The 25,840-nt window shown below is 35.8% G+C and overlaps 1 protein-coding gene across 3 annotated transcripts in view; it reads right to left on the bottom strand.

Annotated features, from left to right (window-relative positions):
• Positions 1 to 3,592: 3,592 nt before the first annotated feature.
• The window catches only part of camk1gb (calcium/calmodulin-dependent protein kinase IGb), a 39,438-nt gene continuing 17,190 nt past the window's right edge, over positions 3,593 to 25,840 (bottom strand). For 2 of the 3 annotated variants that reach the window (XM_087305398.1, XM_087305397.1), the window contains exons 3-13: positions 20,912 to 21,037; positions 20,672 to 20,746; positions 20,457 to 20,595; positions 17,440 to 17,563; positions 15,368 to 15,443; positions 14,143 to 14,255; positions 13,965 to 14,043; positions 11,298 to 11,385; positions 9,655 to 9,983; positions 7,681 to 7,780; positions 3,593 to 7,373 (exon numbers count right to left, since the gene is read on the bottom strand). In XM_087305398.1, coding sequence (XP_087161524.1) covers positions 7,714 to 7,780; positions 9,655 to 9,983; positions 11,298 to 11,385; positions 13,965 to 14,043; positions 14,143 to 14,255; positions 15,368 to 15,443; positions 17,440 to 17,563; positions 20,457 to 20,595; positions 20,672 to 20,746; positions 20,912 to 21,037 — 1,216 coding nt within the window. In that variant the 3' untranslated portion in view covers positions 3,593 to 7,373; positions 7,681 to 7,713. 3 annotated transcript variants of the gene reach the window in all.

Below are 25,840 nucleotides of genomic sequence, written 5' to 3'. Positions count from 1 at the left end.
GGGTAGGCTAAATTGTCCGTAGTGTATGAGTGTGTGTGTATGTGTGGATGCTTCCCAGAGATGGGTTGCGGCTGGAAGGGCATCCGCTGCGTAAAAACTTGCTGGATAAGTTGGCGGTTCATTCCGCTGTGGTGACCCCAGATTAATAAAGGGACTAAGCCGACAAGAAAATGAATGAATGAATGAGCATTCCTTCATATAAGCAAAGCCCATAGGGCTTATAAGGTGTTTGTTTTAGTATTTTTAAAAATATGTTATATTCATAGCCTGACCTTAGCCTTGATTTAGCTCGTAATCAGATTTTCCTCTGTCATTTCACTGTCTCGGCGAAGTTGCCTATCGACCAGATCTAGTCTGGCGATGTGTAACCTTCTTCTAGCCCAAATAACATTAAATTTGGTTACTTGTCTTTTTTCGGCAAAATAGCTTGTGATTATTATCACAAACAAAGGAAATACTGTTCAAAGTGCCTTAGGTTTAATTTTTTTTTAAATGCCTAGCCTGTGCCTCATAGTCACTCGTACCAATGCTAAAGGTCAGTTTAAATGGTGCCAGCAGTGAAATCTCAGGCTGTGAATAATGTGAAACTTGTATTGTTCTCTGATGAGCCCATCTTCACACATCCAGAAGAATTACAGTGTGGAGAAGCCCCAAAGAAGTGCACCACCCAGACTACTGCATGCACATGAAGCATGTGATTATACCAAGCATTACTCATATTATGTATTATATTACCCATTAAATTGTATGCTATTAACCCAAACGCCTACCCCAATCCTTAAAGTAATTAAACAGAGTATTATTCATAATTTGTATTAAATTACCCATTAAACTGTGTTATTAACCCAAACCCCTACCTCAACCCTTACTGTAATGTAAAAACGGTAATGATGTAAAGTATTATTCATATTATTTATTAAATTAACAATTAAATTGCATTTTATTAACCCTGATTCCTACCACAACCTAAAAAAACCCTTACAGTAATTGTAAAAACAGTAATTATGCAGAGAATAATTTACATTATTTATCAATTACCCGTTAATTGTATTTTATTAACATCTACCCTACACTAAAACCAACCCTCACAGTAAAGTAAAAACAGTAATGATTGTTGTCAGTGAGTTTATTGTTGTAATAATATCAATAATTATCAATAACTTCCGATCGCATGTGTCTTCTAGACTTTACCAATAATGATTTCCTTGTTATGAGTCAGCAGATGATGAGTAAACAGGAAGTGACTCTTACGATGACATCAACACGTCCTTCAGGCATTAGTTTGCACTCAGTAGTGATGATGACTAAAGAGTCTGGTGTTAATCTGAGCTCAGGTGACTGACCTGCATAGCGTCCACTCTCCGGTCACCAGTCCAGGTCAGACGCTGTATTCAGGTCAGCCGGTCAGAATTTGTCAACTGGGACGATCTTGAAACTATTAAAAATAAATGAATGAACAATAAAAATAAGTTTAAAAACAATTAAAACACAAAGTAGGCATACCACAAAATGGTCACAAGAATCAGATGCTTTGTTTCCAGTGAGGATTTAGAGAAACTTGTTCATGCTTTTATCAGCAGCAGGGTGGATTACTGTAATGTACTCCTCACTGGCCTTCCCATAAAGATAGTCAGACAGTTGCAGCTCATCCAGATCGCTGCTGCTAGGATTCTGACCAGAGCCTAAAAATCAAAGCACATCACACCTGTCCTCAGGTCTTTACACTGGCTCCCAGTTACACTGAGAATACATTTTGAAGCATTATTACTGGTCTATAAATCACTAAATGGCTTATAACCTCAATACCAGTTGCAGAGCCAGAATTTTTTACATGGGTGGCCAGAGGGTGGCCACTGCTATTTTAAGGGGTCCACACACACACACTCACACGAAAGTGTTTAGAAAACTAAAATCTATTTCATTAGCAACAAATAATTCAAAATATGAAAACATAATTATTTACTCATCATCTACTCACTATTTGTGAATTAATAAGTAATGACAGGATTTGATTTTTTGGGTGGAGCATTCCTGAAGCTCAGCTTAAATTCTAACATTGATTGAAACATGTAAATGCCCAGTATATGCTCTGACCTGCTGGTGGACCTGAAGTCTGACCACTCTGACTCTGACTAGTCTCAGGTATGGAGCTGCTGTGGGATCCAGTGCAAAGGCTAGGGTATGTTTGAACCTGATCTGCCTCCTGTTTGTGCTTCTTTATTAAGAAGTCTGACATTTCAACCTTTCTTTTCATGTTTAATTGTCCCTGTGCAAAAATAGTACAGTCTGGTTACATCTGATCCAGTTAGAAACACATATATCCTAATGAAAAATATCCATTATCATACCTGCACATCTAAATCAGCATCATAAAATCAAAGTATATGAGGTGGCTAATCCATTTCAAACAAATTTAACTCACAAACAGCTAGCCTAACATCACTTTCCCATATTAGCTAAATATTTGAGCATAAATAATACATAATAATAGTACATAATAACTTGCATACATGGAATGTGCATGTAATACTAGCATAGATTAAGTATAGCGTTAACTGTTTAAAGAGCGTACTGATCTCCTTCTCATTAAGTTAACTCATGTCGTCGGTGCCTCATTAACTTACAGAGCGGATAATAAAGGTTCCTAAGCAAACAAACCTTATGCTAAACTATAAAACATATTTCAAGTGTAATGTTATGATGTGTTATTATTCGTCTTACTTAAAACAAAGATCTTATCTTCGGCTCGTCTTTGATTTAAAAATAGCTTTGATTTAAAAATAGTGTTGCCAGATAGAGCTGACTGATTACAGCCCAAAAACTATCCAAAACCCGCCGAAATGCAAAAACAATCTAAATCAAAACCGCCCAATCTGGCAACACTGCTTGTGCGTTCAGTAACGTCTTTAGACAAATGAGATGCCAATCGCCTTTAGGACCTGCCAGCAGCAAATAAAATTTTGGGGTGGCACCTGGGGTGGCCAATCAGATGTCAGGGGTGTCCAGTGCCACCCCGGACACCCCTTTGGCTCCGCCACTGCTCAATACATTACTGATATGCTCACTGAACACAAAGGGTGAATCCGCCTTCAGCTACTGCGCCCCCTGCTGCAGAAATCAGCTTCCAGAAATGATCAGATGTGCTCCAACATTAGGCACGTTCAAATCAAGCCTGAAAACACATCTGTTTAGCTGTGCCTTTACCGAATGAGCACTGTGCTGCGTCCCACAGATCGCACTATGTCTTTCTTTTCTTTTTCCTTCCTTTAAAACATGTTTTAACACATTTTAATCTATTTTTAATCATTTTTATTTATTTTATTTTAATAATTTATTTTAATGCTTTTAATTATTTTTATTTTCTTGTTTCTTTTATTCCTGTTTATGTAAAGCACTTTGAATTACCATTGTGTATGAAATGTGCTATATAAATAAACTTACCTTGCCTAAAGTGCATGTTTATCTGAAAATTGCAGCTTTTAAATGGGTCATAATTGGCGTATGTATGTCCTATAGTATTCCTAGTACTTGCTATAAATTCATACAGTATTTTTTTTTCATGTGGGATCAGACCAACAAGAAAACCAAAAAATTTACATATGAGGGTTTATTAGTAAAAATATCACACAAAGCACTGACAGTATAGCTGTCTACACAAACATAAACCTCCTCTAGTTCAGAAGACACTTCATTTTCAGTTTCTTACACGATAATTAGTAACAATACCGTATTTCTAACAGTAAAGTTCATGTGTGTCGGGTATTAGTACTGCATTACAGTGCACAAAACAACTATGGTGGTGGAAGAAGGCAATAAACAATTTGTATCCATTTCATTACGAAAAAAATATATAATTGATAAACACATTACAAAAATAAACCTTTCTAGTTAAAGTACCCGAAAAAAGAGAAAACTAATTATCGAATAACTTCCAGCTTAGGGGCCAATCATACCCAATTCGCTTTTTTGATCTGAGAAAGCAAGGCGCTGCCTTTTATTGTTGACTAGAAAAAAGTAGTGTGCTGCGCTTTTTTTGTTGCTAGGCAACTACTCAATCAGTTGTGTATTGTCACAGACTATAGAATACACAAGACATGTCACTCATATCGTTTTGAATGGGGAAAAGTTTAACGTCAATATAGCAAATGAAGCCCCGCCTTCAAGTACAGAAGCCAATCAGCGATCGCTATAGACTGAGGATTCTCCGTGGAAGGGGCTCGGACTAGATGCAAATTTCTGCAGATTTTTTGTGATTCGAACGTTTAGAAATTAGACAAAAGCGACAGCTGTTGTTTAACTCTATTGGTGATTCCTGATATGAAATTTAATATTAAGCAAGCAATTTTGGAGAATTTGATGTTTCCCCATTCAAGCCTGAGAAGCATTAAAAAAGGTGGCCCCTGAGTGAAACGACTTGCCTGAAAGGGACATTGGTATTGTGCAGCTTGTGTATACTTTCATATAAGCTTATACAGTATTTACTCTTTAGTCATCTTGACAACACAAACACTGCTGTCACCTCAACAAAACCTTTGCCTCTGCTTTCATTTGAGAATGAAAAAAGATGCGACTAACGTAGCTGGCTTTTTCCTCTCAGTTGCCTATTTTTCAACTGCAGGCGCACAGAATGCAATGGCATATATGTGAGAGCATTATTATGCCTTCACATCAGATGCGGATTAAGCGTCATGCGCGAGTGATTTAAATGTAAAGTCAAAGGAAAGATGCGAATAGACATCCTGAATGCGTCATTTGCACGTATCACGTCATTTGCACTGCTTCAATTACATCATTCACGTCACCTCATTCAAAGCGCCAAGCACAAGTGATTCATATGTTGTCAAAGCAAAGACACAAATAGACATCCTGCGTTGCTATTCGTGTGAATAAAGCTGTGCAAACGACATGATTCGTGCGAATGAAGCGGTGCAAATGACGTGGAGCAAATTACACAATTCGCGTGAATGAAGCAATGCCAATGATACGATTCGAGTGAATGAAGCAATGTCAATAAAACGATTCACGCGAATGAAGCAATGCCAATAAAATAATTTGCGTGAATGAAGCAATGCCAATAAAACGATTCACGCGAATGAAGCAATGCCAATAAAATAATTTGCGTGAATGAAGCAATGTCAATAAAACGATTCACGCGAATGAAGCAATGCCAATAAAATAATTTGCGTGAACGAAGCAATGTCAATAAAACGATTCACGCGAATGAAGCAATGCCAATAAAATAATTTGCGTGAATGAAGCAATGCCAATGACACGATTCGTGTGAATGAAGCAATGTCAATAAAACGACTCGCGCGAATGAAGCAATGCCAATGAAACGATTCATGTGAATGGAGCAATGCCAATGACACGATTCGCATGTATGAAGCAATACCAATGATGCAATTCGTGCGAATAAAACAGTGGCAATGGTTCGCGTTAATGAAGCGGTGTGAATGACATGATTCGCACCAATGAAGCGGTGCAAATGACCCGGTGCAAATGACGCGATTTGTGTGAATGAAGCTGTGCAAATGACGGGATATGTGAGAATAAATTGGTGCAAATGATGCGGTTCGTGCGAATGAAGCTGTGCAAATGATGCGATTCGTGCAAACGAAGCGGTGCAAATGACGTGATTCGTGCGAATGAATCGTTGCAAATGTCACGATTCATACATATGAAGTGTTGCAAATGACGCAATTCGCACAAACAAAGCGGTACAAATGACACTATTTGCACAAATAAATGCAATAAAATAACGCAATTGGTGCGAATAAAACGGTACAAATGATGCGATTCATTTGAATGAAGCGGTGCAAATTGAACGGTTTAATGCGCTTAACACACAAATCACTCAAGTTGGAAAATCTGAACTTTAGCAGACATTCACGACGTGTCAATCAAACAGAAGCTTGTTCTAGTATGGGTATGATTATAACGCAGTGCCTGTAATGCGTGTCCCGAGGGGAAATCCTGCTGCTGACACCGGACAACAGCTCATCAAACTGGGCTCGGCTCAGTCCGAAGTACCCCTGAAAGCTTCTATCATCTAGGTATAGTTTCTGGAGGAGTGGTAAACTTACAGAGATGGGTGCACATGTGAAAGGATCTAGTGGACTCAGATATAGCACCAAATAAATCTACGCTGTTTTTCAGCCTTACTAAAGCACCTGAAGCACAGCTACTCTCTCAATAACATCCATAGTAGCCATTTAGCAAAGAAACTAGAGTCACTGGGCACACAGAAGTATTGTGAAATGAATTTGATACATGAATAAAGCGAATTTGATGCGTGAATGAGGCGAATAAAATCAAAATGATCATGCATCATGCGCGAATAGTGCAATTTTATTTATGCAAGCCGCATCAGATGTGAACGCCCCATTAGAAAACCATTCAAAAAAGGTGCCTCTCATTGCAAAAAGCACGTTCGGTGTGATCGGCCCCTAGTAGAGCTGCACAATATATCAGTTCATCATGGATATTTCAATGTGACCATTTGCAATACTCACATCGCAATATATGCAATGTGGAGTCTGGATTATAGTTTGCATGCGTTTTTTTTAGGGCTGTGATTGCATGAGGATTTTAAAAAGATTTTATTTTACTGTTTGTAACTTTCATAATGATTAATTTGATAAAATTAATTATACAACGAAGACTACACAGTATTATTTGACATTTGCTCATTCAGTTACTGTACACCAGAATACTGTTGGACTCCTCAGAAAACCCGTAAAGCATTGTTTATTTCATTTGTATCTTTTTTTTATATCGAATTTATCCATGCTTGTAGATTGTTTATTATATTTTATGCAGATTCATTGCCCTACAGAATAATCCCAATCCAAAATAATCTAAATTGTCCGAAATAGAGATAATATTTATTTTTTTGCCCAATATTGTGCAGCCCTACAATCTAATATGTCTTACAGTGAAGTGTACTGAGGTTTTTACACACTAAAATGACACATTATTGCACATTTTACCAACTAGCCATGCATCACGGAGAATAATATGTACAAAAGCACAAAATAATACTCAAGAGTCCAGTAACACGGACCCCTGCTCCAAATGTGTGGTAATACAGAGAGATTAATTGACCTTGATCATGTAAAACTGCTTCGTCAAATGAAAAATACAGAGTTTTGATGTTCGGCACCAATCATGGTACAAGGATACTGCATTGTTTGTGAGTGTGTGAAGGGCTGTATTTGTGCTCTGTTTGCAGAATTTGGAGGCACTCTCCTAAACTTCAGGATTGGAGGACGGTGCGGGCCGGTGGCCAACTGTCCTGACAACACTTTTGACCGGGGCAGAGCAGCGGGATCTGCCCACAGAAAGCAGCCAGCGGCCGGTAAGAGGTCACAGACCTGCGGCGAACAAGAGAAACAGACATTCAGCATTTGCACATTTGCAAGTACAGTTAAAGTCAGCTTTTATTTAGTTAAAGCTGCTTTTATTCTAGCCGAAATAAAACAAACAAGACTTTCTCCAGAAGAAAAAATATTATAGGAAATACTGTAAAAATTTCCTGAATCTGTTAAACATTGTCTGGAAAATATTTTACAAAATAAAAAAAATTTAATAAATAAATAAAATAAAATAAATCACAGGATGGCTAATAATTTTGACTTCAATTGTGTTTGTATTATGAAACAATCAATAGATCATCTCTACCTGTCAAAAATCATGCTTTTACAGTGCAGCCGATCACATGACAGAGCAAACACCAGTCTGCAGGTTCTGCCCAGGACGATTGGAGCTTCTTTTTGCATACCTGAAGAAGATGTTAAAGTGAATAAGTAAATGTAGGCTACATGAATGTATTTAGCAGACAATTTTATCTAAAACAACTTAAAGGAGAGGAAAAAAGCAAGAAGTAGGAACAGTTAGTATGATATTTTTTTTTCCTTTGGTAAAGTACAGTTTTTTTAACTTATTCGTTTATTTTCAAATTCATAGGTGCATTGGTGGAATTAGAATAAACACAGAAAAGTCCCTAGCATTGTTCCCTTTAACATTACAGAAACAAACAGCAGTGATATTTTAGTACTATTTCTCTATTGTCATATTATTTATTTTTTATTATATTTTTTATTTTAGTTTTTATTATATATTTGATTTTTTGATTATTTATTTATTTCATTTTATTTTCTGTTTACATTATTTCACGTACAAATTGCTGTTTAATAAAATTTTTGCCCATATTTATAGTACTGTTTATGTACCATGATTGTATTTAATAATATTTCAAATTAAGTTTTTTGTTTTAGTATTAGTTTTGTGATTTGCTTGTCATTTCTACAAGCCTTCTGTATGTATGCATCTCTCTCTCTCTCTCTCTCTCTCTCTCTCTTTATATAAAAATTTTGCTTCTGTATCTTTAAGATGTAAATGACCTTGATTTTGATTGGCTTAACTTAACAAATGTGAAATTAGAAACTCCAACTGAGGTGCTCTAAACAAAAAGCTGGAGTCTCATGTATAAACGCTGCGTATGCACAAAAACTTTGCGTACGCCAGATTTCATGCTCACGTTTGGATTTACTAACGATGAAATGAATGTGAGAATGTGCGTTGGTCCAAGCCAACTTCATGCCTACGTGCATTTCTTGTGTGTGTCTGTTTTATTTCTATTGGCGACTCCTAGAGGCAATTGTGTTAAATTGCACAATTCAAAAAGTCTTTGAGCCGTGTAAGGGCAGCTGTATGGGACGGGATCATCTGCATGTCTAGCAGGTATACAAGGTTTCCATACCATGCAGTTGACCAGCCAAACATTAAAGCGCAATTCGCAGCGATCGCCAGTTTGTCCAGTGTAATCGGAGCGATTGACTGCACGCACATTGCTATAAAGGCACCATCTGAAGATGAAATTGTATACGTGAATTAGAAACATTTCCATTTAATAAATGTGCAAATAATATATGATGCACACACTTATTAATGATTCCTACTTGTCTTCCTCGTGATGAGGAGTAGCCAAAATCTGATATGTAGTGGGGAAAAAAAAGAAGAACGTCTTCATCAGGTGCTGGATTCAAACCCAGGTTACCTTCGAATGTGTCAAAACATGTGGCTATGCACTTTACAAGCTACGCCACTCATGCTGTTAAAGACACTATAAAATTTTACACCTTTACATCGCACTATTTCTTTTTTAATCCACTCTGCGATGTTCAGACCCAACTGTGTTAATCGCATCAGCTAAACTCTCCCACTCTATTTTTTTCTTTTATTATTAATTATTATAATAAAATGAGTAAACAGTGGGTGTGGCTTGTTTTTTTCTACTGTGAGCTGATTGGATTGTTGGAATGTAGGCATTTCATTCGGAAAGATTGGGAGGAGGGTTTCAGGAGAATTATCACAACGTAACAGACGCCGCCTCCTCAACATTTCTTTTGTTCTCAAAACTGACAGCTGGAGGGGCGTGGTTAAGTATGTTAGCCACGCCCTTTACCTCAGACAGACCTAATCTGAAAATTTAACTGAAAACAAACAGGAAGTACATTTTCAGCTTTCAATTAAAGATCACAGGGGAAAAGTATCTTTTTTCTTAATATCATGCACAGATGAATGGTTCACCACAAAACTAGCAATGTGGGCTTACAAAATCAACGTGGTTAGTTTTGATTTCATTTCACGTACCCATTGAGATCGGCTGGCTCCGAGTGGTACACGTGTTTGCCCTTCTCCGCTATGGTGAGGGTGCCAACGTGAGTGGTCTCGCTGTGACTGACCCGCATTGGGTGATACTGACTCTTGGCCTCTGTGGATCCACATGGGACGTTCATGCTGCCGTTGGGCTCGGGGGTCTCAGAGAGCAGCTTCTTGCGGACGGATTCAGGTGTGGAGGAGGCGATGACTTTGATTTCGGGCACATCTCGAGGGCTGTCTTTGAGGCGCACACAGGCCTCAGAATGAGCCTGCTGGAGCTTCTTCATGTGGTTAATGGCCACTGTGGCGTTGAAGGCTTGCTGGAGAGATCAGATCAGGGTTTCGTTAGTATTAGTATTACTGCAGGAATGAAGCTACCAACAAAGAGACAATTTGTCCATGTAGAAATCTGATACAGTTGAAGTCAGTATTATTAGCCCCTCCACTATATTTCTGTTTAACGAAGAGAAGATTTTTCAACACATTTGTAAACATCATAGTTTAATGAACTCATTTCTAATAACTGATATATTTTACCTTTGCCATGATGACAGTAAAGAATATTTTACTAGATATTTTTCAAGATACTAATAATTAAGATACTTGGTATCTTTTTTTACATTTGCAAGATACTGAGGCCCTGTTTACACTAGTGCGTTTTAGATCAAAAACGATCCGCGCCCACACTAGCGTTTCTGAACTATCTTCCTCCACACTACGCCACCAAAAACGTATATCACGTGACCATTCGCGTACTCTGGACATGCATGTTCAAGTATAAACAGGAAGCATGTGTCTCGCTCGGCATTTGGTTACTGTTAGTCAACAAACGCCGGTTGAACAATGAACGCGATGGCAAAGAAAGCAAGACAGGTATTTTTGTGGACAGATGACGAGGTCTAGTTGTTACTAAATGTAACAAATGAATAACTGCACAATGGCACCTAAAACAGACAATAGTGCAAACAATGCTCCCTTTTCTGTGTCCATGTTGTTGTTTAAAGTGAAGGCTGGTCTGCCTTTTGGTAGCGTTAAAGCCATGTGTTATTGTCATGTGATAGGGGCTTGACGAATAAGGGAAGGATACGCAATGACACAAAAAGCCCCAATCAGGTAGTGAATCTCAGCAGCCCCGCCTCCGTTTTCAGATGTCTCTGTTTTCCCCCATCCACACTGAGACAGAGCAGCAGCATTTCAGTTTGAAAACGGGCGTTTTCAAAACGCTCCGTTTTCGGCGCTCGAAAACTCCGGCGCAGTGTGGACGGATGGTGGAACCGTAGGAAAACTTTTTCAAACTAAAACGCATTAGTGTAAACGGGGCCTAAGGCTAATAATTCTTCAACTGTAGATAACAGCACACAGTTGTGATCGTAAAAAGGTCTAATGAACATTCGCGAATCATGAATATTGTGCAGTTCTCTCTCAAAGCATGAAGCAGATATCTAAATCTAATCAAAACTGGTCTGTTCCAGAAATCGACTCAGATGAAGCAATTACAGGCAAGACGGATGAGCAAATCAGTGACTCCTCTTTACAGCTGGATTGAGCAAACGGGCCAGAGATCATCTGAAAACCCAAGTGAGACTAAACCACCCTGAGCCGAGAATATAGCGAGTTATGAAACGGGACCTTACCTTCCACTTGGACTTGGCGAAGTTTTTCTGCATCTGCTCGCTGACCGAGTGGTAGATGTCCTGACTGCGTGCCGTCTTCCCGATAATCCTGCAGGAAAACACTGGGATTTAGACAGCGAGAACTTTAATCTTGGTTAATCTAACAATTTGGGATTTCGCTTCTCCCACATAACAATAGGATTAAATGGAGAGCAAAAGGTTAAACCTGACAAAAAAAGAGCTGCAGTGACCCTAACATATAGTCTTAAACTGGGCTCACATTTACTAAAATGACAAGCTAAAGATTTTTAATTTGAACTTTATGAACTTGTGTTATTTTATATTATTTTTATACCGTTATAGTACTTCTTAATATTTTTGATTAGCTTTATTTTTAGCTATTTTTAATTTTTATTCTATTTAGCTTTGTTTAATTTCCTCTTCATTTGTTTTACGTAAACTTATTTTAAAATAAACTTATTTACGTTTTGTTGCCAAGGCAACATGTCTAATTTGGAGTTTTTAATTCATTATTTTTTTTCCATTTTATTTCATTCATTAATCTATTCATTTTTCTTCAGCTTAGTCCATTTATTCATCAGGGGTCGCCACAGCGGAATGAACCGCCAACTTATCCAGCTTTTATTTTACACAGCGTATGCCGTCCCAGCTGCAACCCAGTACTGGGAAACACCCATACACTTTCATTCACACAAACTCATACACTATGGTCAATTTAGCTTGGAGCAGGAAACCCACGCGAACAAAGGGAGAACATGCAAACTCCACACAGAAAGCATCCACCCGGGACTCGAACCAGCAACTTTCTTGCTGTGAGGCGAACGTGCTAACCACTGAGCCACCGTGTCACCCCCCTCTTTATTTAATTTGATAAAACATTATAATGAATCTTTCTAATTAAATATTTAATCAAATTTTTGTATTTATTTTTATGTATATTTAATATTTAACATTTACTAGTAATTTGTATACATTAGATTTAATATTACATCATAAATTAGATTTAATAATAATTCTATTTTCTAAATTGAATAATTTTCTTAGTTTTTTTTTTCAATTTATTTTTTTAAAATCTGAATATTAAATCTAATATTTAAGTGTACATTTTTCATCTAATATTTATAATTAATTTTAATTGTTAACTAATATAGTTTTAAATTATTTTAAGTTTAGGATTTTCATCTCATGAATAGTTTTACTTGAAGTATTTTAATCGCTACACTTGTTCTCTAATATTTATATTTAATTTGCTTCTTATTTCACGTGGCGCAGCGGGTAGCACGATCGCCTTACAGCAAGAAGGTCGCTGGTTTGAGTCTAGGCTGGGTCAGTTGGCATTTCTGTGTGGAGTTTGCATGTTCTCCCCGTGCTGTTGTGGGTTTCCTCCGGGTGCTCGGGTTTCCCCCACAGTCCAAAGACATGTGCTTTAGCTGAATTCTGTAAGCTAAATTGGCCGTAGTGCTTGTGTGTGAACGAGAGTGTATGGATGTTTGCCAGTGATGGGTTGCAGCTGGAAGGGCATCCACTGCGTAAAACATATGCTGGATAAGTTGGCGGTTCATTCCGCTGTGGTGACCCCAGATTAATAAAGGGACTAAGCCGACAAGAAAATGATTGAATGAATATTATAGTATTTCTTGATAATTGTAATTTGCTTTGTTTTTAATTTGATCAGTTTTATTTAAGTTTTAGGTAATGTTTTTATTATTTTTAGCTTTATTTCATTTCAGTTTTATTAATTTGACTTAAACCTATTTTTAAATAACTTATTTACAGTTAGTTGTTAAATAAACATTTCTAATTTTAAACTTAATTCATAATTTTTTCACTGTATTTCAGTTTCTAATAATATAATAATTTTTTTCTAATAAATATTTCATTAACGTTTACATTTTTAAAAAATGTATATTTAATATTTAACATTTAATAGTAATTTATTTATATTATTTATTATATTTATTTATAATTACATTTTATAATAATTATATTTTTAAAAATTTATAATTTGTTTATTTTAAATCTGAATATGAAATCTAATGTTTAAATGTACATTTTCATCTAATATTTATATTTAATTTCAGTTAATAGTTTTTTTATATATAGCTAAAATAATTTTTCATAAACAGTTTTACAATAAGTATTTTATGTCTACACTTGTTCTCTAATATTTTTATTTTATTTACTTCTTTTGAATTTAAATTTTTATTTTAATTTGCTTTAAACATTTTTATATGAAGAGTTTAGATGCAAAAACCTCTTAATGCTGTCTGAAATTTTCCTCTAAAATGAGCATTTTTATCAGGCTACTGTGCATGTTCAGTAATATCACTTTTATGGCAAGGAATAAGTCCTTTTCCTGGTCTTTAAAGTGAAATATATCAACATAAACAAAGGAGGCTGAGAAAAATTAAAATTTTTGATGGAAATTTCAGACGGCACTTAGAAGTTTTTGCATTTGAACTCGTATATGTATATAGCCTATACACATTATATACATAGACATAAAGTGTTTTCTTTAATTGATTAAGATTTTGTATGCAGATATGACACTTAGAAATATATGTGCCTTATAGCACATTTCACTCACTGCATATTGTATGAAATATTACTGCGTCAACCTTTTTATTTTTTTATTTATACAGTATGCAAATGAACCCTGTGACTCACCAGGGGTGTCTGAGGGCCTGTTCGGTGTTAAAACGCATCTTAGGATTTTTCTGCATCATGTTGCGAATGAAGTCCTTTGCTAGAGACACATCGATTGCACAATACATAAGCCTCAGGAACTCTGCTTACAGATGTGTTTACACAGAGATTTAGGGAAGAACTGAATGTTTGTGCTCACCAGACTCAGAGATGTCGTCCCAGAAGGGTGAATCAAACTCATACTGCCCCTTCATGATCTTAGAAAACAGACGCGTCTCAGTTTCTTCATAGAAAGGAGGATAACCACAGAGACTGAAGAGAAAAAAAAGCAAAAACAAATGAATGAAAAAAAAACACAGTCATCCAGGAGAGGGCGCTGTTTATTTGACAGACTTCAGCTTATTCTAGGTATGTAAAGGTGGACTTTGTAGGATGGTCAGCTAGTGGTTGAATTAGGTATTGCGGTCCAACTTCAAAATATTAGAAAGGTTTTTTTTTTCAGCTTCACGCACACGTTGAGCTCTGCTAATGTTTACAATGTCATATTTGTATTGTTAGCAAAATAAAAGCCACCTCTTGTAGAGTTTTATATGAATCTGCGTCTTATGCTACTGTCCTCCAGAGGTCACATTTCCTGCATAAGTTATGGCAGTTTTTGTGACTGAAATTTAATATAGACTATGTCGGAATTTGCCGACTACTCAGTAGGTACAGCGTTTGAATTTATATTTACTACTTGAAAGCTAGTAGTATAAATGGAACTCGAACGTAACATAAATGTAGTACATCCACCATTATGTCATGATCACTCGTTCTACCGTGTAGGTAGAAAATTGAGAGATTTTGATAGAAGATTATCAAAACAGTGCTCAGATTAATTGTTAAAATCAAGTCTAACAATGTGCGTTACAGAAAAAACAGTCACACTTTCTTTTGATGGTGTGTTTATGGAATTTAAGTTACATTGCATCTACATGCCAACTAATTCTCATTAGATTATTTTTAGACTTTTGGGTAAGGGTTGGGGTTAGGGTTAGGGTAAGTTGACATGTACTTGCAAAGTTTCTTATAGTCAGTAAAATATCTGTTTAGCATCAACAGATATTAAGCATACAACTAATACTCAAATAGGCCATCAAAATAAAGTGTTACCAAAAAAACATGGTGAATTCAGATTTCCAGTGGACTTTAACAGAAATGCCAATTGGTGTTTGTTTAACCAGTGACAAGTTCTGACTCAATTGCTAATCTGTTGGTTTTGACAAACAGTAAGCTTAAGGTTTCTAAATTAAGAACTTGGTATCTGTGTATCTCCCTCTGTAAACAACAGTGATGTTTACAGTCCAGTTCACTCAGTGATGTGGAGCGCTTTAGGGTCAGAATCAGATTCTTGCGAAAGTCATGTGCACTAGAGAGTGACTTACAGGATATAAGTGATGACTCCAATAGACCAGCAGTCAACAGCTTTACTGTAGGGTTTCTGAGCCAACACTTCAGGAGCTGTGGGCAAAGACACAGCATGATATTAATATAGAGCTTGCTTATTGTGGTTCATTAATGCATTCGGTTTAAAATAGTGCTTTTGTAAATTTATGTAAAATAGTACTAAATGCTAAAAAGTTTGTTAATTAATTGTTAATTAAATGAAATATGAAATACAGACTTAAATTTGAAAAAAAAACTTTTGAATGCCTAACAAGATACAAGCTATATTTGAAATAAAAGCTAAATACGAGCAGTAAAATAAATTATATATATATATATATATATATATATATATAAAACAACAACAAGTGTGTCAATTAAATTCTGGTTTAAATACAATTTCAAAATCTACTTTTTTTTTTGCATTTTTTTTTTATTTCAAAATAAGTGAAATAAAACTGTAAGTATTCTAAAAAAAACGTATTATAAAAAGCTAAATATAATAACAAAAGCACAAAAAATGTAAAATGTGCCCGAATATCAAAGTGACACACAAAAAAAATGAAAACAAAAGGTTATTCATATATTAGGAAAGACTATTGTAAGAAATATGAAACATTTTCTACTATAATAAAATAGTAATTGTGTAACCGTTTAACCCTCAGAAACATCAGTCTTGCTGATGAAACTATAGCAATATTATCATTTAACAATAACCAACTAGACAAATGAAATATGAATATCTTATAGATATGAATGCCTTAAACTTGAAACAAAAACAAAACCAAAAAAAAAATGTTAAGTACTAAAATAGTTTAAACTGTAGTTGAAGTAAAGTTTAATATAAATATACACTCTCTGGCCACTTTATTAGGTACACCTGTCCAACTGCTCGTTACCGCAAACTTCTAATCAGCCATGAAAGCTTGGATCCATCCTGCCTTGTTTCAATGGTTCAGGCTGGTGGTGGTGGTGTAATGGTGTTGGGGATTTTTTCTTGGCACACTTTGGGTCCATTAGTACCAATTGTGTCAACACCACAGCCTACCGGAGTATTGTTGCTGACCATGTCCATCCCTTTATGACCACAGTGTACCCATCTTCTGATCATAAAGCGAAAATCATCTCAGACTGGTTTCTTGAACATGACAATGAGTTCACTGCACTCAAGTGGCCTCCACAATTACCAGATCTCAAACCAATAGAGCACTTTTGGGATGTGATGGAACAGGAGATTCGCATTATGAATGTGAGGCCGACAAATCTGCAGCAACTGCTTGATGCTATCATGTCAATATGGACCAAAATCTCTGAGGAATATTTCCAGTACCTTGTTGAATCTATGCAACGAAGGATTAAAGCAGTTCTGAAGGCTAAAGGGGGTCCAACACCATACTAGTAAGGTATACCTAATAAAGTGGCCAGTTTGTGTGTGTGTGTGTGTGTGTGTGTATCTCTCTCTCTCTCTCTCTCTCTCTCTCTCTCTCTCTCTCTATATATATATATATATATATATATATATATATATATATATATATATATACATCTTTTATTTATTTATTTTTTATACTTTTAAGTAAAAAGTGCCATTCTACATTTCTACATCTTATTTATTTATTTATTTTTTACATTTAAAATAAATGAAAAAGTATTTTAAATAAAACTATTTATATAAAGCAATTTATAAGAACAAAAGCACAAATGTTTTTATAAATGTAACCGAAAATTAAAATGACATTGAAAATATAAGAACAAAAGCATGTTCACATTTTCATGAAATACTGATTTAATAAATATAAAAAAATTAAAACTCTTTTTTGATAATAAAATACAGTAATCTTCCAACCATTGTAATACACATTTAATACACAACAATTCTGCTAATGAAACTGTAGCAATATTATAAAATAACATTAACCAATCAAATTACAGTACGCTTCTCATCATTAAACAAACCTCAATAGATAAAATGAACCAAATACTGAGTGTCACTCATATAAAAACCACAATACATTTCACCAGACCAGAATCACATGCATGTAAAGAGAACAAGATTTGAGCTCATTCTTACCCACATATCCTGGCGTCCCACAGGCTGTAGACATGACCCCGTTATCCTCCATCTTGGACAGGCCGAAATCACTGATCATGATCTTGGAGTTTTCATCAGGGCTGTAGTAGAGCAGATTTTCTGGCTGCAGAGAGAAAAGCTTATTCAGATGACTCTACATAACCTAATATCAATCATCTGTGAGCAGTTGTTCATGAATATAGAGTTGAAGTCAGAATTAGAAGCCACCCTGAATTATCAGCCTCCTTGTATATTTTGTTCCCCAATTTCTTTTTAACAGTAAGGAGATTATTTTTTCAACACATTTCTAAACATAACAGTTTTAATAACTCATCTCTAATAACTGATTTCTTTTATGTTTGCCATGATGACAGTAAATAATATTTGACTAGATATTTTTCAAGACACTTCTATACAGCTTAAAGTGACATTTGAAGGCTTAACTAGGTTGACTAGGCAGGATAGGGTAATTAGGCAAGTTTTTATATAATGATGGTTTGTTTTTTAGACTATTAAAAAATTTAGCTAAGGGGGGTGATAATATTGACCTTAAAATTGTGTTTAAAAAATGTAAAACTGATTTTATTCTAGCCAAAATAAAACAAATAAGACTTTCTCTAGAAGAAAAAATATTATCAGACATACTGTGAAAATTTCCTTGCTCTGTTAAACATCATTTGGTAAATATAAAAAAACATTTTTTCCCATTTTGGTGTGTGTATAAATTTAGATTTGTAAATATTTTCTCCTGTTTTTTTATATATAGTCAGGGAGGTAGGAGTAGATTTTGTATTTGTATTTCTGTTATTTTGTTAGGTGTATTTAGTTTTATTAGGGTGTTTAGGTAGGGGATATCCGCTTGTTAAGTGGTGATGTGTTGATGACGTATGTAATACTGATTCCGGGTCCAAGCCGCCACTCATTTGAGTTGAGAAATCATTTGTTTATGCTCACTTTTTATTCATATCACACATTAAAGTTAATTTTATATAAAGTCATAGTGTACACAACAATCTCTGGGCTTGCTGTATTACACATACCAACATTCTAACAATTTATAAAAAAATGAATTATTTCTGGCCATTGGATATTAGGCATGGACATATATATTGCAATCATAACTTGCGAAAGTATCAAATCGCTTTGTAAACGTTTATTATTACCATTTCACGAGTCTCCCCGTTCAGTTGAATAGAGCGCTTGGACCCGGAAGCCGCTTCGCGTGACGTCACACTTAACAAGCGGATATTCTTGTTTATTATTTTGCTAACTGAAGTTTATGTATAAGTTTCCCAGAGATGGGTTGCGGCTGGAAGGGCTGCGTAAAAACTTGCTGGATAAGTTGGCGGTTCATTCCGCTGTGGTGACCCCGGATTAATAAAGGGACTAAGCCAACAAGAAAATGAATGAATGAATGAAGTTTATGTATAAATTAATTTCGAGAGGATCACGTGCTTGATTGCTAGCGGCTGGATCTGCATTATCCAATTCACAATGCTCCAATCAGACGACTCCTAAACTTCTATAAATACCCTGGGCTTCATTCCACTGCTATCTTCGTGTTGAAGAGTACCCCCTTCCACCCCTACTCCTCCTCCTTCCTAAATGGGTGACACGGTGGCCCAGTGCGTAGCACTGTTGCCTCACAGCAAGAATGTCTGTGGTTTTAAGCTTTACCAAACCAGCAGACAATTCTGTGTGGAGTTTGCACTTTCTCCCCCTGCTCACGTGGGTTTCCCCCGGATTCCCCGGTTTCCTCCCACTGTCCAAAAGCATGCAAGTTAATTGACTAATCCAAATCGGCACCATAGACATGCTCCTAGTATATAGTTATCTCCAAGAGCAATCACTTACTGTTCACTGGTTACTACAGCAGGGGAGTTCTCGAGATCTACCTGAGCTCAAACTCCCCTCCCGCCTTGCAACGGGAGGGAGCCCCGGGCTCAAGGATCTCATAAGCTTAGGGCTCTCTCCCAGGACAGCATGCCAAACAAGGTTTATAACCAATCATCAGCTAAGTGTGAACTCATGAAACATAGAAAAATGCTTCACGTTTTGGGTATTTAAAAAAAAGAAAAAAAAGAAAAAAAAACCAACCATGAGGGTTCATAAAAATTATTTAATTGTCCAGTGTTCTTTTATGTTATGTTCTTGATCCTAGACCAGGGCCATACCAATAATATTTTACTGGATATATTTCAAAATACTAATATTCAGCTTAATGAGACATTTAAAGGCTTAACTAGGCAATTTAAAGTTAATTAGGCAGGTTAGTGTAATTAGGCAATTCATTGTTTAACAATGGTTCTGTAGACCAGGGGTTCCCAAACTTTTCAGCACGCAACCCCTAAAATAACAATGCCAGTGACTCGCGACCCCCAATATCCCCTGAGGTGGTTATAAATACAGAAAACTTGCATGCAATGGCGCACACACACACCAATAGACCAAAGTCTATTCTTCGTTTAATTTTTTAAATGTATTTCAGTGCTGTAAATGGGCCAGAAAGTTTAACCTGGTGTTATAAAATCAATCTGCTGCATCTGACGCTATTGCTGTTTTTGAAATAATGTATTTACCCCAGTGGTCGCAATACAATAGAACAAGTAAATAAGCTACTATAGTAACTATAAACGGCTGTTTTTTTCTCTTCAGTTGGTTATGGATAAAATATGGTAATTCGTATGGTCTAATAATAATAAGTAGATTTTTGGAAATCACCAGGCGACCCCCCTTCATTGATCCGCGACCCCTCAAGGGGTCCCGACCCCCACTTTGAGAACCACTGCTATAGACAATCAGAAAAATATATAGCTTAAGGGGGCTACAAATTTTGACCTTAAAATGGTTTTTAAAAAAATAAAAACTGCTTTTATTCTAGCCGAAATAAAACAAATAAGACTTTCTCCAGAAGAAATAAATTATAGGAAATACTCTAAAAAAAATTCCCTGCCCTCTTAAACATCATCAAACATCAATATTAGTGAATTGGCACTGTGAAAGTGGTGCGTCTGTACCTTGAGGTCTCGGTGGACGATGCCGTTATTGTGCAGGTAGCTGACAGCCTCAAGCACCTGTCTGATAACCGAACTAGCATCCATCTCTGAGTACATGCCGCGGTCCAGGATACGATCAAACAGCTCACCGCCTGAAACTCTGATGAGACCGCAGCAGTTCAAAACCATGCTTTAAAGACAAAACCCAAAGAGTGTATATAAATAGAGGAGCTTACAGCTGCATGACGAGGTAATAATGTGTCCGACTTTCATAGAAGTCCTCCAGGCAAACCACGTTTTCATGTTTGATCCTGAGGAAAAGCCAATGAATAAGAAGTTAGAAGAATTAGATGAAGACTTTTGTTGTTTTAAAGGGGAGCTATCATGCAAAAGTGACTTTTTTAAGGGGTTTAAACAGTTGTGTGGCAACAGTAAAAAGAGCTATAAAAAGATATTGTAGCTTCATTCAGTCTTACTTTCTCAACACCGCGATTTCATTCTCAAGGTTGATGTCTCTTTTGTTCTTCTTCTTCACACACTTCATGGCGAAAAGCTTGCCTGTTTTCCTCTCCTTCACCATGAAGACCTCGGAAAAGGCTCCCCTAGAGAAAGCAGAATGGGGAAGGTCAGATCAGCAATTACCTGGGATTATGTTTATATCTGCGGATCTGAGGAAGAGCATGATCCTGGTTTATGCGACTCTTCCCTCTGAGACTAAAGCAGATTTTAATGAAGGTGAGGATGTGACCTTTTAAACCTTCAATGCCACCTGGCAAGAGAGACATTTAATGAGAGCCAGAACTGCTCGTGGCATCGCCAGCGTGTGAAAGGGGAATCAGGGAGAATATTTGTGTGTACAATTAATATTAGTGTACTGTAATTGATTTTACCAGTCAAACACATATGATAATAGATTCAAAAATCCTGTAGACTGTTATTACTGTTATATTTTCAGGTTTTATTTTAGCTTGTTTCATATACAGTTGAAGTCAAAATTATTCGTCCTCCTGTGATTTTTATTTTTCAAATATTTCCCAAATTATGTTTTATTTTATTTTATTATTATTTTTTTTTAAATAGGGAATTTTCACCTTTATTAAGATAGGACAGTAGAGATTACAGACAGAAAAGCATTGGGAGCAGAGACAGAGGGGAAAGATCGGCAAAGGACCTCAAGCCGGGAATTGAATTCAAGTCGCCGGGAGCACGTCGGTGATATATCTCGGCGCAGAGTACAACTAGGCTATTGGAGCTGACCACAAATGATGATTAACAGAGAAAGGGAATTTTAACAGTATGTCTGATGATATTTTTTTTTTGTGGAGAAAGTCTTATTTGTTTTATTTTGGCTAAAATAAAAGCAGTTTTTAAAATTTTAAGACCATTTTAAGGTCAATATTAATAGCCCCTTTAAGCTATATTTATTTTTTGATTGTCTACAGAACAAACCATCATTAAACAATGACATGCCTGATTACTTTAACTTGCCTAATTAACCTAGTTATGCCTTTAAATGTCACTTTAAGCTGAATACTAGTATAAAATATCTAGTCAAATATTATGTACCGTTTTCTTAGCAAAGATAAAAGAAATCAGTTAATAGAAATGAGTTATTAAAACCATTATCTTTAGAAATGTCTTAAAAATCTTTGTGTATAAACTTCGGCAACGTTTACATTTTTCATTCAGTTTATCTTTTCATTTGATTTAATTTTAACTTTCTTTCAATGAGCATATATATTTTTATACTTACAACAATAACTCTCAGATCGTTCAGCAACTATTTAAAAACAACCATACACTCCTGTTTTTCCCCGGAGTCTCCAGTATTTCCTCCCGCCAACCTCCCGTTTGTTATTTCTCCTGGAAAACTCTTGCAATTCTTGGTCCTACTATCTTTTTGGTACAGTCTCCAACACCTTACTCCCAACCCACCTCGTTCATCATCTTTAGTATCCGCTTGTTAAATGTGACGTGGCTTCCGGGTCCAAGCGCTCTATCAAACTGAATGGGGAGACTCATTAAATAGTAATAATAAATGTTTACAAAGTGATGTAACACTTTTGAAAAATCATGATCGCTATATATATATATATATATATATATATATATATATATATATATATATATATATATATATATATATATATATGCCTAATATTCGATGGCTAGAAAGTGATAATTTTTTTTTTATAAATTGTTTAAATTGTGGTATTTGTGATGCAGCAAGCCCAGATACTGTTGTGTACACTATTATTTTATTTAAAAAACTTCACTTTAATTTGTGACAGGACTAAAAAGTGGCCATAAACAAATATTTTCTCAATTCAAATGAGTAGCGGCTCGGATCCAGAAACAGTATTCTATACGTCACCACTTAACAAGCGGATAGTATCCAATTGCTGCTGCCATCACCCGAAACCCTGTCCATAGTAAATTTATCACCACCACAAACACCCCCCAGTGTTTAATCAGACAACACCCACTATATATTTCTGTTTATTTTAAGTTCAAAATATAGTTAATAAATGTTTTTAATTAAGAGCTCAACTAAGAAATATTTGCTTTGATCAATGTAAAATTTGGGTGGCATGGTGGCTGAGTGAGTAGTGATGTCTCCTCACAGCAAGAAGGTCGCTAGTTCAAGCCTTGGCTGGGTCAGTTGGCATTTCTCATGTGTTAGCATGTTCTCCCCATGTTCATGTGGGTTTCCTCCAGTTTCCCCCACAGTCTAAAGACATGCGCTGATTGGGTAGGCTAAATTGACCATAGTATATGCATGTGAATGAGAGTGTATGGGTGTTTCCCAGTGATGGGTTGCAGCTGGAAGGGCATCCACTGTGTAAAACATTTGCTGGATAAGTTGGCGGTTCATTCCACTGTGGCAACCACAGATTAATAAAGGGACTAAGCCAAAAAGAAAACGAATGAATAAGCCAATGTAAAATTTTAAGGTTATTCACACAAGCAAGACAAGTGTATGCGTATTAAACAGAAACTCAATATGCTTTGAACTTTCATAGACTTAAATATCGATTAAGGCAAATTATTTAGTTTTCATTGGCTCAAGTGATCAAATGTAGATGTGAAATCATCATTCTACATTTTTTTAATTGGATGAATGAACATTTTATGGAAATTGTTGTTTTAATTGAAAGCTATTTCTTCTCGTTTAGTATAAAAAGAGACTTTAAATTAATTGACTTTCTTCAACATGACAAATACGCTTTGTATTAGGTTTTTTAAATTGTTCTCATGGAGATATAATGAAATAATGTTTAAAGCAAATTATTTATTTTTCATTAGGTCAAGTAATAAAATTTAGATTTAGATCATTACCCTATTTTTTTCATTGAATGAATAAAAGCTTTTTTTCCAGTGTAATAACTGATTTCTTTTATCTTTGCCATGATGACAGCACATCATAGTTGACTAAATATTTTTCAAGACAGCAAAAGTGACATTTAAAGGCTTAACTGGGTTATTTAGAGTACTTAGAGTAATTAGGCAAGTCATTGTATAACGATGGTTTGTTCTGTAGAAAAAATAATATTGCTTATGAGGGCTAATAATATTGACTTTAAAATGGCTTTAAATAAAATTAAAAACTGCTTTTACTGTAGTCGAAATAAAACAAATAAGACTTTCTCCAGAAGAAAAAATATTATAGGAAATACTGTGAAAAAATTCCTTAATCTGCTAAACATTGTTTGGGAAATATGAACAGGAGAGCTAATAATTTTAACTGTACATTTGAATTGTAGTAGCATCAAGGAAGTCACTTCAGAAGATCTCCTGAAGGACTTAATTTTGTTTTCTCCACATTCCCCTCGGCTGTAACCTGGAATAGCTGTCCTGGGACGAGGATTACATGTGAAATCCCTTACGCAACGGAAATGCTATGCAGGTGCTTGATAAACAAGCAGGTCATCAGGAGCACCAGCAGAAAGAGGCTAGGCTACAATTACTGAGGGATTGATGAAATAAGACAGTCTTATCTGCGCTATAAAGAACATCTGCTTAGATTAAACATGCTGCCACTGGTTTACCTGCTGCAAAGCTTCATATTATTCATCTAATACTCTTATCGCATGACTTATCTGCAAATCATTTCACAAGCTAATGTTTTCACATCAACATCTTAGTATGAATTAAGATTTTTTTTAAATAAAATACTGTATATGGTATTAAGATTTCTTAAAGAATATTGAGATTAACTTGGGACATATCATGGCAAACAATAGATAATTATTTGAACTAAATCTAATATTTCCAAAACAGGATTTACTACTTTAAATCAGGGGCGCCCCCAAGGGGTGGCCAGGGGTGGCCACGGCCACCCCTCGGTAAACTCTGGCCACCCCTTTGGCCACCCCAATATAATTTTGCTGTTGACATTATTGATTTAAATTATAAATTCCCAATGTTTAAATAAATAAAATGCAGCCACTAAATTATTGTTGGTGTTACTGACGTAGCTGATTCATTGTCTCTCCCCCTTAGTGCTGGTTCAATGCTGAATGCTGGCGAAAGCAAACTGACGCATGCGCGCAGAAAACCATTCCCGCGCGCCTCACGCACTTATGTGTGAATCCCGGTTGGTTGTTTGCAAACGCCAACAAAATACGCGCCGCTCATGCGCCTCGAAGCGGAGTAACAACCTTTTGTGCAGAGGTGAAAGTCGACTAAAGTTTATATAATATGATGATGATGATGATGATGATGATGATGATGTTACTTTCACTAAGCATGCCTTTAAAGCAGAAAGGAGGGATAATGAGTCAGGGAGGTAAGACTTCATAACATGATTTCTCAGCCATGATCTCGTCTAAGACCACAGATAATTCTATAATACATTTTTTGTATTCTTTAGAATTGTCATAATTAATATTCATGCAAAAGGTTTCTCAAGTGATTTTGGCATATCACTCCTGTTGTTTTCCAGTAATATTTAGGATTGATTTCTGTTATTTATTTAGAATAATAATTGTACAATAATAATATAAATGTTATTTATTTAAAATAAATATAATTAAATTGTTATATTTATTGAATAACAAATCTAACAATTCAAGGGAGGTGGGGTGTATAGGGTGGTTCGCCCAGGCCAGGGTGTCATTTAAACTAGAACCACCACTACCCTTCCCGATCGTCGTTGACAGCACGCACACACCTTCACTAGACAGCAATGGCAATTTAATATTTACCTTAAGGTACAGTATATCAATAGAAGAAACTGCATTAATAAAATGGCTCAAAAAGCAATATGGATAAATGATATTATTAGGTATAGTGACTGTGTATAGTAATGCCTTTTGTTCAGTTTTTTCATTTGTTTGGGTTATTAATAAACTCATTATTCTTTCATTCATTTTCTTTTCTGCTTAGTCCCTTTATTAATCCAG

This window comes from Danio rerio, chromosome 23 (genome assembly GCF_052040795.2).
Source record: "Danio rerio strain M-AB ecotype USA chromosome 23, GRCz13ab, whole genome shotgun sequence".
Lineage (NCBI taxonomy): Eukaryota > Metazoa > Chordata > Actinopteri > Cypriniformes > Danionidae > Danio > Danio rerio.
The sequence above is the reverse complement of the archived record's forward strand: the minus strand, read 5'-3'. Positions and strand labels throughout refer to the sequence as shown.